Consider the following 12,564-nt stretch of genomic DNA (forward strand, 5'->3'; position numbering starts at 1 on the left):
CAATTCTTCTGGAAGCCTCCCTTCCACTAGCATACCATTTCTTGACCCTTTTAAAACTATGATCCTGGCACTTTGTTATCTAGAAACCAGGCAGCATAACATTATATGATGGGCGGTTGGGATAAAATTGACAAAGGTGCTATCTGTGCACAATGTTGAGTGGAATCATGAGCAAGCAAATGTGAAAACGCTAGGTGACACGACAGATAAGATTTGGGGCTGGGCCACCTGGACTGACCCTGACTGCAGAAGCAAGCTACTATGACCTTCATGGTATTTTCTGGCACGTGACCAGCCGTGCACGATCGTATGGCCCAAACTACGAACACCTCCGCTGCCTGTAAGCCCAGGGCCACCGGCCACCCTGCCCGTTGCCCACTAGGACCCACGATCTCAGAGAAGATTCCAGACCGACTGCATGCACCCGGGAAGAATGGGGCAGAGCTGGGTGCGCGATGGGAACTGGAGCAGTCTGCAACCCTCCTCGCGCTGCGGCGTTCCTGGGAAACGTAGTTCTGCGCGGCGCGCGGGGCCCGGGGCTGCTGCGCGCGGGACTACGATTCCCTGCAGTCTTGCGCAAGCTTTGTGCCGCGCGCATGCGCGGTGGGGCGGACGATGCCGCTATAAAGGCTTGTTTTGCTCCGGTGCTGATGCTCCGGAGTGTGTTCCAGTGGTCAGCGCTCCTGTCTAGGAGCTGGGGCGCAGGTAGGTGACTGCTTCTGCCTTAACCCTGCTGTGTCACTCGGTGGGTCACTCCCACCGTGTTTCCTCGGGGTGTGGCAGGCTGTGGCCGGGGATATGAACAGTTCGGGGAAGGCTGGAGATCTGAGAAGTGTGGCCTTGCCTCCCTCTCTTCTCCCACCACCCCCTCCTTCGGTTGCGACCCCGGGAGCGGGGGGTCATAGTGGGGTCCTCGCCTTGCCAGGTAGGCATCTAGGTTTGGAAAGAGTGGCCGGGTGCCGGATCCATCCCCGTTGAGGCCACCAGGGGGCGCGGCGCTCGCGGTCCGTGGGTGTGGGTAGCAGTCGCCTCTTCTGGCCTGGCCGGAACTGGCGTGGGAACGCCCTAGGGTCGGGGCGACCCGGGCTAGGCCGGCCCTAGGGATGCTCCTACCCTGAAGGGTGTGGGCTGTTGCCCAAGCTGCGGACGCGAGACCGCGCCGCCAGACATCGAGGTAAGTCGTGCTCTTCGTTTTTGCTAGCGGGTAAATGGAGGTACATGACATAAGCTCGCACAGCAAACCCAGGAATAGAGTCACCCAGTGCCTTTTTCACTTCTGTTCCACCGATCCGCGCATTGCTCTGTATTATCACTTTGGTCCAGCATGGACGTGGGCGGCTGGATACAGATGGGCACTGAAACGAACGGAAAGTTTCAAATGGCGAGGTTGTGCTGGAGTCTGGCGTAAGTGAAAGATGAGTTCTGAGGCATAAGGGGATTCCAGGGGGCGTGGCAAGTCTGTATCATTTTAGTTGCCTGGCGTCCTCTTGCAGCTTGAGGGCCTGGAGCTAGGTCCCTGAGGTTCTGGAAACCTATTCTGGAATGTTGACGATAAGGCGGCTTGGAAACTCTAGTCTGGCTACTTACTTCTCTAGTCCAGCGAGACTCCCCTCCCCCGAGCAGTTGAGTTTGTATCTCTGTGGAGGGTGATCATTGGAAGGAAAGCCTTGGTACAGAAGGCAGCTGATCAGGTGGCCTCAGCCCTGTCAAGTTTTGAGTCTGGGCACTTCCCCCCCCCTTTTTCTTTTTAGTATTGGGGATTGACCCCAGGGCTTCCAGCAGTTATAGGCAAGAACTCCACTGAGCCGCATCCTCAGCCCAAGTTAGCATTAGTATTTTAAAAAGACTTCCTACCAACTTCAAAGGAAAACACAAGAAAATAGTGTATAGTACCCCCCCTCCCCCAAGTCTGACTTAGTGATCCTTTAGTTACTTGCTTCATTTTGGGACTTTGTTTCTTTCCTGGACCTATCGGGCTTCCTAGTGCCTTGTCATATTCCTGAGACACAGAAGATGGTGTTCAAGGCCAAGAGATAGTAGCTTTGTGCCTAATCAGGTCTGCATACTCTCATGACTCCGCCTGTTTTCCCAGGAAATTAAAAGAGATAGGGTGTTCTAAATAATGACAGACGATTCCCGATGCCCATTGATAACTTGGTCCCTTAGGGTAGGATTAGTTGTAGGGTAGATGCTTTAGGATAGGTCACTAAAGTCCCTATCTTATCCTACCAGTGACAACAGGCACAAAACAGTTTTTTTTGTCATAACACAGTAGATGCTGTTCCTCTACTCATGCTTCCTACAGATTCTGCATCACCCTTTGAAATAATGATTGAAAGAATGTTGCTCTCACCAGTTCTTAACATCTTCGAGATGCTCTTCGTGTTCTTTCTGTGGTATTTGATATTGCGAATGGTTACCTTGGCCTCCTCTCTTTCAAGCGCCTTCCACTCCTTTCTACCTATTTCACCAATCTTTGCAAATAATGAGCTAGGCCGGGGAACCTCTGGAGGGGAAGGCTGGACTTCCATTATCCCGTAACAAGAAAGGCTCCTCTGATCTGCAGCTACAGTTCAACAGTGAGGACACTGGCAGATGCCAGGTCTGTTTATAGTTTAGCCTTAATGAGGTCTCAATGACGCGATCACTGTGCTCTTGCTTAGTAAGCCGATGTTCTTTATGGTGCACTTTGTCATTGGACAAGGTGATTTTTTTTTTTTTTAAAGATAAACAATTTAGCTATATCAGTTCTGGTACTTGAACCAGAATTCTGAAAAGCAAGAAGTCAAGCTCTATGAAGGATATTTAGTCCTTTTTATTTAGAGGATTAGTAAGTATTTTTCTCTTTTTTTCCTAATACCTTAAAAAGGAACTACAGTTGTTAGAATTTTGTGCTGCAGGAATGATACTTGTGATTTATGGATTCCAAAGGGCGGCACAGCTACACTTTAATATCTAGTGAGGCTGCTCTGCAAGGTTTTCTCAGCTTGTATTCCTGAAAATGTGAACCTTCTGGAGATGGGTGAGGAGTGTTTTTAAAAAGTGATCAGAACTGATAAAGAGTGTTAATTAGAGTTAGCCAGGCAAATAGTGGTGTAGAACAAGTGTTTCAGGAAAGACAGTAGTAAAGGGTGGGGAATTTTTTTTTAAAGCAACAGCTTTCTTAAGATATATATATCATAAAACTCACCCTTTTAAAGTTTATAAGTAAATATTGTTGGTTCTTTTCATGTATTAACAGAAGTGTGCACCCATCACCACTGACTGATTTTAGAACATAACCCAAGGGGAATCTGTGTTTGAAGTTACCTTATTGTTTTGTGTTTTAGCTCTGTAACTTTATGGAGCTTTAAAATAAAGTCAGCTAATGCATTAGTTAATTACAAAAATGCAGAGATGAGATATGTCATTGCTAGGATAAGTGTTTTGTAAGTTTTCATTAAATGAAGTTTGGTAGGAGAAAATATGTCCATTGTAAGATTATACTGTTTGTGTAATACTAGGAACAAACAGAAATTGTTTCCAGAAAGTCTTAACATTTTTTTTTATCTAAATGCTGTATCCATTGGATTTGAGCTTAATTGAAGAGGACATTTCTTTACTAGTGTGTTTATTTTTTTCTAGTTTTTTTCCATAGAGTTGGGAAAAGGTGATTTTTCTTGACACTATTGTGTTTTCTTCTAAAAAGTGAAATCATACTTGGAAATTTTTTTTGAAAAGTTATTTTTATAGCTATAATGGTAGAAAGCTTCAATGCTTTTGCACTTTCTTCCTATTTTAAAGCCCTTTGGCATATTATTAAGCACATGTCTGCTCTTGGTGAATTTTTAATTTTAGAAATTCTGAAGTGAAGAGTCTGTGAGCCCGGAACTTCTACTCTGCGAAGATGAAGGATATTGACATAGGAAAAGAGTACATCATCCCCAGTCCTGGATACAGAAATGTCAGGGAGAGGAGCAGCACTTCTGGGCAGCACAGAGATCGTGAGGAATCCAAGTTCAAGAGAACCCGACCGGTCAGTGTTGTCTTTCCTGAAGGTCCTTTTCTTATCTGCTTGTTGTACCAGACCACACCTGTTTTCTTTTTTTAATTTTTATTTTATTCATATGTGCATACAATGTTTGGGTCATTTCTCCCCCCTTCCCCCTCCCCCTCCATTGCCACCCACCCTGCCCCCTCCCTCTCCTCCCCCACCCCCTTGATACCTGGCAGAAACTATTTTGCCTTTATCTCTAATTTTGTTGAAGAGCGAGTATAAGCAATAATAGGAAGGAACAAGGGTTTTTGCTGGTTGAGATAAGGATAGCTATACAGGGAGTTGACTCCATTAATTTCCTGTGCATGTGTGTTACATTCTAGGTTAATTCTTCTCGAACTAACCTTTTCTCTAGTTCCTGGTCCCCTTCTCCTATTGGCCTCAGTTACTTTAAAGTATCTGCTTTAGTTTCTCTGTGTTAAGGGCAACAAATGCTAACTAGTTTTTTAGGTGTCTTACCTATCCTCACCCCTCCCTTGTGTGCTCTCGCTTTATCATGTGATCAAAGTCCAATTCCCTTGTTCACACCTGTTTTCATGTGATGCATAGCTTAAAATTTTATTTTTCTTCATTGACTTTAGAATTTATGGTTACTCGGGACTGGAATGTAACTCTGGTAGAGTGTGTGCTTAGCACACACAAGGCCCTGGGTTCAAACCCTACCATCACAAGAAAGAATTTATGGTTACTTATGAACTTGGAAAGAGAGGTCATCTCACGGCTTCTCACCTCTTTCTTCCTTAGAATTCTCCTCTTTTTCATTTACTCCATTTTGATGCCTTCTGAAAAGCCTTAGCTTAAGGGGAGACAATTTATAAGGGGGCAAGGGACAGAGGGAATGTATGAACCATTTAGCTTACTCATGTACTTAAAGGGTTCTCTTCCCCTCCACCTTTGTTGTCTGTGTCAGAAGGTGATTGGAGCAACTCTAGGTCATTGAAGGATTATTAGTAAGTTTTTCAGGTGAATTCATGAATGTAAGGCAGTCTTTAATAATAATCTAAGTTTCCTCCAATAGAAATAATGAAGATATATTTCAAACTGGAAGTTTCCTCTCCTCCCCTAGGAAATTCTTTTCTTGAATTGTAAAAGTAACTTGTAAGACAGAAGAGGGGAAGTTGAAATTTATATGTATGTATTTGCTATGTGAAAACTTCAGAAAAATTTGGGCTTTGCAGTTGACATGGCATTTCATTAGCCTGATACGGCCTGCTCCTCTTTGGTGCCTTAAAGCTGTTGCTGTCTTAATCAGTGTTTCCTCACTAATAGGTCTTCTCTGTCTCCCACTGGGTATTTATTTATTTATTTATTTGCAGTATTGGGGATTGAACTTAGGGACTTGTGCTTGCGAGGCAAACACTCTAACTTGAGCCACACCTCACTCCTTGGCTGTGTATTTTAGAATGTCTTCCCATTCAAGCTTAACCTTGAGGAAACAGATCAGTGTTGAGTAAATGTTTTTGGTGACAGTTTTGTAACTTCTTTGTGTCCTTTTGTCCTTATGTTAATTATTCTGAGTGCTGGACATGACACTATAAGTATAGCAGTTAGATCTGGAAAAGTCACAAAGGTAGCATTAGAGCAGGGCTTTGAGTGGTGATTAGGTAAGGAGGCTTTTAGGCAGTAGATATAAATAAAGACTCAGAGGTATAGAAAAAGTACTTGGCATGCTGGGATCTTGGATAAGCTATTTATGTCATTGTGCTTTAATGGTTTATGTGCAAAATGGTATTGGTAGGAGAATTAAGTGAGATATACATATAAAATACTTAGATTGGTGCCTGGCACCATTCTAGCTCTTAGAACCAGATGTCTAGAGTGTAGGATATGTAAAAGGGATATAGGTCAGGAAAGATTCACGTGCCATACCAAGGAATCTTTTACTATGGGCCTTAGGGAGCTATTGGGAATTAATGAGATTTTTTTTTAACTGTTTATTTTGAGATAACTAGATTTACATATAAAAAATAATACAGAAAGATCCCTTATGTACTTTATCCATTTTCCCCAGTGGTAGCATCCTGCATAACTATAGTTTAATGTTAAACAGCATTGATGTTGATACAGTCCATTGACTTTTTAAAGATTTCATCAGTTTTACATGTACTTATTTAGGTATGTGTGTGCGAATATGCATTCTATGCAATTTTTCATGTTTACATTTGTATGACCACTACCATAGTCAAGATACTGAAGTTTCATCACAAAGATCCCTCCTGCTACTTGTTTACAGCCACTGCCACCTCCCCCTGTCCCTGTAGTAACCACTATTTTTTCTCTGTCTCTGTTAAGAATGTATTTAAATGGAATCATATAGTATGTAACCTTTTGAATTTTTTTCCACTCAGATATCCACCTAAGTTGTGTACATCAATAGTTCTTTCCTTATTATTATTGTTATTATATTTTTCAGATCTAGGGCTCAAACTTAGGGCCTTACACTTTAGGCAGGCATTCTACCACTTAAGCCATGCCCCCAGCCCTTAGTTCTTTCTTTTTTATTGCTGAATAAAAAAGTGTTGTAGTTATAGCACAGTTTAACCATTTATCCGTTGAAGGACATTTGGGCTATTTCCAGCTTATGACAATCACAAATAAAGGTGCTTTTAACATTTATGTACAGTATTTTGTGTGCACATAGACTTTCATTTCTCTGGATAAGTGTCCAGGACTGCAATTTCTGGGTCATATGGGTAAGTGTATGCTTACTTTTGTAAGAAACTGTGGTGGTCTTTCCCAGAGTGACTGTATCATTTTACACCCCCAGCAACAAGGGTCCAGTTTTTCCTGCATTGTTGCCAGTATTTGGTCTTAATATTGTTTTCATTTTAGCCTCTCTAAATAGGTATGTCTGATACCTCATTGTGGTATAAGTTTTCATTTCCCTAATAACTACTGATGTTGAACTGAGAAGGGATTTTTTTTTTTGGACAGGGTCTTGTTATGTAACACATGCTTGATCCTTCTGCCTCAGCCTCCTGAATGTTGGGATTGTAAGTTTGTACCCCATGCCCATCTTGAGAAGGGAGTTTTAAGTGTAGATTTTTATCTTGGATAGACTAGTTCTGAAATAATGCAGAAAAATTGTATGGGGGTGGGGAAAGACAGAGAGAGAGAGAGAGAGAGAAAAGAAATGAAACAGGAATAATCAAGAGGCCTGTTTCCTAAGACAGGCCAGGGGCTTCAAGCCCTAGAAATGAGGATGGAGACTGGAAAGATTAAGTGGTATCTCTGGAAGGGGAGAAAGTATGGGTTGTCTGGGATTGGCGGTAAGAACTTAAAACCAGTAGTGGATATACAGAAAGAGAAGGAGAAGGTTTGGAAGAAAAGAGTGATTTTGATCACTTCTCATACTCATCAAATGATTATGAACATCAAGTAAGAAGAATGAGTGATTTTGAACATTCTGAGTTTGAAGTGCATCCAGGTAAAAATTATCAGTGAGTAGAACATAGACAAGAGGCTGAGTAAGGAAAAACTTTTATTAGAGTGATTAATGTGTCCATTTGGATGGATCCATGTCAGTAGTAAGTAAGCTTGCTCAGCAAGCTTGTATGGCTTGTAGAGAAGGGAAAGGTGGAACCTGTGAATCTAATGTGGGATCCTGGGAATTTTCTGAGCACAGAGTGCTGTCCAGTTTGTTGGAGTAGAACTGACCTTAGGGTGTGCAGTGGCAGCAGTAAGCTTCATCTCTAGGTAGAGAAGAATTGCAAGTAGAGTCACTGCCATTGTGATAGCAGGTTCCTCTGTGACTGAAGCTTTGTCTTTTTTTCTTTTTGACAGCACAGGGGCTTGAACTCAGAAGCTTGTGCTTGCTTGGCAGATGCTCTATCACTTGAGCCATTCCTTCAGCCCTGAAGCCTTGTCTTGAACAACAGGAAGGCTGATGTGTCTATAAAATTTTAGGTGTTCATATGAATTTTGTTTCCATTACTCTTTCATTTCCTAAACTTTTAAATTTGAGTGCTGTTTTCCTGATTTTACCATATTCTTTAACCCTCTGAAGATTTTTTACTTAAAATAGTTCTTTTAGTCTTCTCTTTTTCTCACTTCTTCACTGTTTTTGCTTAGCCTTGACCCAAGCAATAAAATCATAGTTTTTTCAAATATTTTTTTGTATAGACATCAAAGTGAATGCATAGCTGTTAAGTACTTTTAGAAGTTCACATATCATCCAGAATGTTCTTAAATATCACCTATCAAAAACCATAATTTCTCACATATGTTTATCTTGAGCTTGTCTTATATAATTTTGCTCAGAGGGAACCAACACTAAAAATTTTCTGGCCTGAGATGGTGTAAAAATGGATTATTTCAGTTGTTAGGCAGCAGAATACCTATATAAGCATACAGGGATTTTTTTTTTTAAGCAAACAGTTAATTGGGTAGAAATTGCAGTTTCATGTCACATCATCATAACCATCATTTCTCTAACAGTTGTAAGATCTGGGAAAGGACCTCCCAGATGCCAGGTATGCCTCTCACCCGTCAGAAATGAAAAGCAGTACCCCTGCATGATAAAAGATAAGGAAACATCATGTTTTCTTCACTGGAAATAGTTTCATTCACATCTATTAGCCTTTGGTAGGGCCATTTAACTTGGAAGCATGAAACAGATGTCAGAAGCAAAGGACCAAAAAAAAAAAGTTCTGATTTTAACAGTCCAGTGCTGGAGGAAAGATACAGTTTGCCCATTTCTTAGTATTGTGACCAAATCTTCTTGGACTAGTCTTTGGGAAAATTGCTTGAATCAGCCACATCTTTAAATATTTGTAGTTTCCTACATATACTTAGAAGTAATTAGGGTAAAAATAATGTGTATGCTCCCTTCAGAACTATAAAGTTAATGCCTGTGGCCACATACAATCTGATGCTTATCAGACATCTTTAATGGTCTGGTGTAGATAAAAATAAATTGGACTGGGCTTGCCTGCCTTCCAGTACAGGCTTAAACTCTTAGATATGTGTATGGATTACTGTAATTTAGGTGCTGTGGAAATTTTAAAAAAGAAAGTGCTTCTCTCAGGGGAGACTTCCAGAGAAGGCAGGATTTGACTGAGGCTAGAACAGGTAGAATTTGGAGAAATGAAGACCATTGCAGGCAGAACGAGTTATGATTAGGGACAACTAGACCATCACAGATACAGAGGGATTGTGTATCTTCTTGAGTAATAAGTCTAGGGATTTTGTTGCTTTAAATTAATATTTAGACAAAAACATGACAAAGCTATCAGACACTTTAATAAGATTTGTTCTGTTCTATGGTGGTTTTTCTTCTCAGTGATTGCAGGCCAAAGCTAAGGGTGATTTGTTTTTCACTAGCATGTCTAATTTAGAAAAGGAAGAAGAATGGAAAATAAGCAGAAGTCAATTAAAGTTCATGTGATATTATTACTGCATTATTTTTTTCCTTCTTTCAAAAGTAGTGTTAGTGAAATTTTCCTCCAAATTAGAATGTTCTACATCTAGGAAAGGCAACAAACTAGTCATAAAATCTGGGATTTTCATTTAGTACAGTTTTAGTTCCATGTTAGACTGTCTCTTTAACCATGGTAGGAGTTTTCATAATTGGCTGTTTGAAATATTCTGGTAAATTGAAGTTATGTCTTACGGATTAAAGACATGGGTCTAATCTCGTAACAGAAATGATTCTAAGACATATTATAGGGAATGAAATAGGAGCTCATTACAGAATTGTGTGCAAGATTACTGCAGAAAAAACAAATCACCCTTAAAACCCTTCTACTCAGACTATGAAGTTTTCATAAAGTTTTGTCTAGTAAATCACACTTTTAGAGAATTTGACCCTGAAAGCTTTACTGACAAAGGATATGCCAATTTGTTTATGCCTTTGTGTTTTTAAAGTTGAGACTATCACCTGTGAGTCGGCTTGCTGTTAGGAAGGCGGCAGGATGAAGGAGATTAGTATTTTGTAGCTCTGCACTATTTTTCTCTGGATTGGTACTGAGTGACTTAGCAGATTTTCTGGCCAGCTTCAAGATGAGTAAGAACACCTGCCCTCCCCCACTTCTTCCCTGGGGGCAACCATAAAGCTTTGCAAGGCTCAGTGGTGTCTTAGGCACTGCTTGGTGTGAGACCAGCTGTTGGTCTCCAGTCATAGCCCAGAGCTCTCTGGTGGAGATGACAACAGTGCTGCCATTGCTGCAGGGCACAGGTGGCTTTGCTGCTTGGGGATTGATTGCATCTACAGCTCCAGCTTACTGGAGCTTGAGGTTGGCTTGCTGCCTTGACCACAAGCTTCCTACATGGCCGGCTGCAGCAAGACTGCTGCTGCCTTCTGAGGAAATGCTGCTGAAGGGAAAGAAATACTGCCTATTGGCATGATTTAAAGAGCTTTCTGTCAGAAGAGAAGAAAGCTGTTGGAACTAGCTTCCTGTTTTCAAAGCAGTTTTAAGTATCTAAGTATTTTGTTAAGATAACTTGGAAGTTACAAATGGCCAATGAAAACTTTTTTGATGAAATTTGGTTCTATTTTTAGGTAGCGTTCTGGTAATGCTTTCTTTAACTTTCAGTGAAATTTGGTTCTGTTTTTAGGTAGTGTTCTGCTAATTCTTTCTTTAACAACTTAATATTATTTCCATTTCTCTTAATCAGAAATAAAATGGTAAGTGCCAAGGACAAGAAACAGGGTCTCTGGAAGTCTTTGCAGTGGTTGAACCTCTCAATTTCAAGACTAAGATTTGGTGGACTGAAGTGTACTAATTAGCAGAAATAACCTTGTCTAGCCTCTCCCTCCTTGTAGGTAGGGACTTAGCTGTTTAGAAGTTACAACATATGCCTTATTTTATTTTTAAATATGCTTTTATTAGCATATAGTAAGTGCTAATATATCAATACATGCACATTGTGAACTTTGATCAAATTCACCACCTGTATTATTCTTTTTTCCTTCCCCACTTTTTAAACTTAAAAAAATTTTTTTGATGGTACTGGGTTTGAGCTCAGAGCTTTGCACTTGCCAGACAGGTGCTCTACCACTTGAACTACTATATATCCAGCCCCATTTTTAGACAATTTTTAACAGGTTTTATTAGTCTCTTTTGATACATGCATATAAAATAGCTCAATCAGACTCACCTTCCTTTACCCTTTGTTTCACACCCCCCCATTGGCTCCCACCTCTAATAGGCCGCGTTAGATTCCACATATTAGAACATGCGACATTTGTCATAGTCTGGCTTGTTTCACTTAACATGATTTCCAGTTCCATCCATTTTTCTGCAAATGCCATAATTTCATTTTTCTTTATGGCTGAATAATACTCCATTGTGTATATCTACCACATTTTCTTTATTTGTCAATTGATGTATACATAGTTGGATTCCATAGTTTGACTATTACGAGTAGTTCTGCTAGAAACATGGGTGTGCAAGTATTAGGTGTCACGTTTTAATTATTTAAGATTGTTTTCTGAATTAGCTGTCCAAAGAATCAACTTATTTCTGTTAGTTTAATATCAGATGAAAACTTCTGTTGACAAAGCCTACTCGTGGAGGCAGAACGCAGGACTGACTTATAAATGTGTGCACTTTACAAAGAAGATGGTACTGTAAAGACATCCTGCCCAGTTCCCATGTAGCCTCACTGCCCTGTAGGTAAGGCCCAACAGAGAGGTTTGCTCTGCAGAGAGCTAGAGCTGCATGCTCCTCAGTGGTGTTTTCTTTAGCAGGTCTTGGCTTTCCTTTGAAGCATTATTTCTGTTGGAACATGGAATGGTCAGCACTGCCGACAGTACTGACAACTATACTTAACTTTGGAGTTCAGGATATGTTTGTTTGCTAAAGCAAATTTTGCCAAAAGGGATTCATATGTTCTATATCATAGAAATAGACATTTTCAGATTTTTCAGATTTTGAGAGGTAAGCTATACAGAACGGACCGCAATAAATAGCTGTAGTTGTTTGGCTTTTCTAAGAATCCCATGAACTCTACAACCTTCTGCTTGCTTCTAGTTGGTATTGTGTAGTTTTGGTGTCAAGAAGTCACTTAGTTTTCTTAGATGCTATGTCTGGTGGTAGGAAATAGCTCACTTGCCCAGTAAGAGTTAGAAACCTTTGTGTTTACTTCTCAGCAGGGTGAGCAGCTCTAGCTAGCTGTACAATGCAGTGATTACTTGTAGAGCCCTGACATCTGTACTAATAAGCATTTGACATTCACATACATTCTAATAGTCACTGAAAGGACTTCATTTGCAAATTCTGTTGTGGCTTTTTTTTTTTTTTTTTTTTGGTGGTGCTGGGGTTTGAACTCAGTGCCTCATGCTTGGTGGGCAGACACTCTTCCACTTGAGCCATTCTGCCAGACCTTTTTTGTGTTGGGTATTTTCAAAATAGGATCTGTTGAACTATTTGCCTGGGCTGGCTTCAAACCATGATGCTCCTGATCTCTGCCTCCTGAGTAGCTAGGATTACCAGTGACTGGCTAGCATTTCTTTTTTAAACTAAAGCCTAAAAATATTTTTACCCTTGTTTTATTTATTTATTTATTTTGACACAGGCTGGCTGGCT

The 12,564-nt window shown here is 40.8% G+C and overlaps 1 protein-coding gene across 4 annotated transcripts in view; it reads left to right on the top strand.

The window, feature by feature from the left end:
• The first annotated feature begins 577 nt into the window (after nt 1–577).
• Abcc5 (ATP binding cassette subfamily C member 5) overlaps nt 578–12,564 on the top strand; it is a 79,871-nt gene continuing 67,884 nt past the window's right edge. For 2 of the 4 annotated variants that reach the window (XM_020175800.2, XM_074073643.1), the window contains exons 1-2: nt 578–705; nt 3,838–4,015. In XM_020175800.2, the coding sequence (XP_020031389.1) occupies nt 3,887–4,015 (129 nt within the window). In that variant the 5' untranslated portion in view covers nt 578–705; nt 3,838–3,886. Of the gene's footprint in view, nt 706–798; nt 1,175–2,711; nt 2,831–3,837; nt 4,016–12,564 lie in introns of those variants that run through there. The other 2 variants (XM_020175803.2, XM_020175801.2) reach the window with 2 other exon arrangements.

Source organism: Castor canadensis, chromosome 5, assembly GCF_047511655.1.
Source record: "Castor canadensis chromosome 5, mCasCan1.hap1v2, whole genome shotgun sequence".
In the NCBI taxonomy this organism is placed as follows: Eukaryota; Metazoa; Chordata; class Mammalia; order Rodentia; family Castoridae; genus Castor; species Castor canadensis.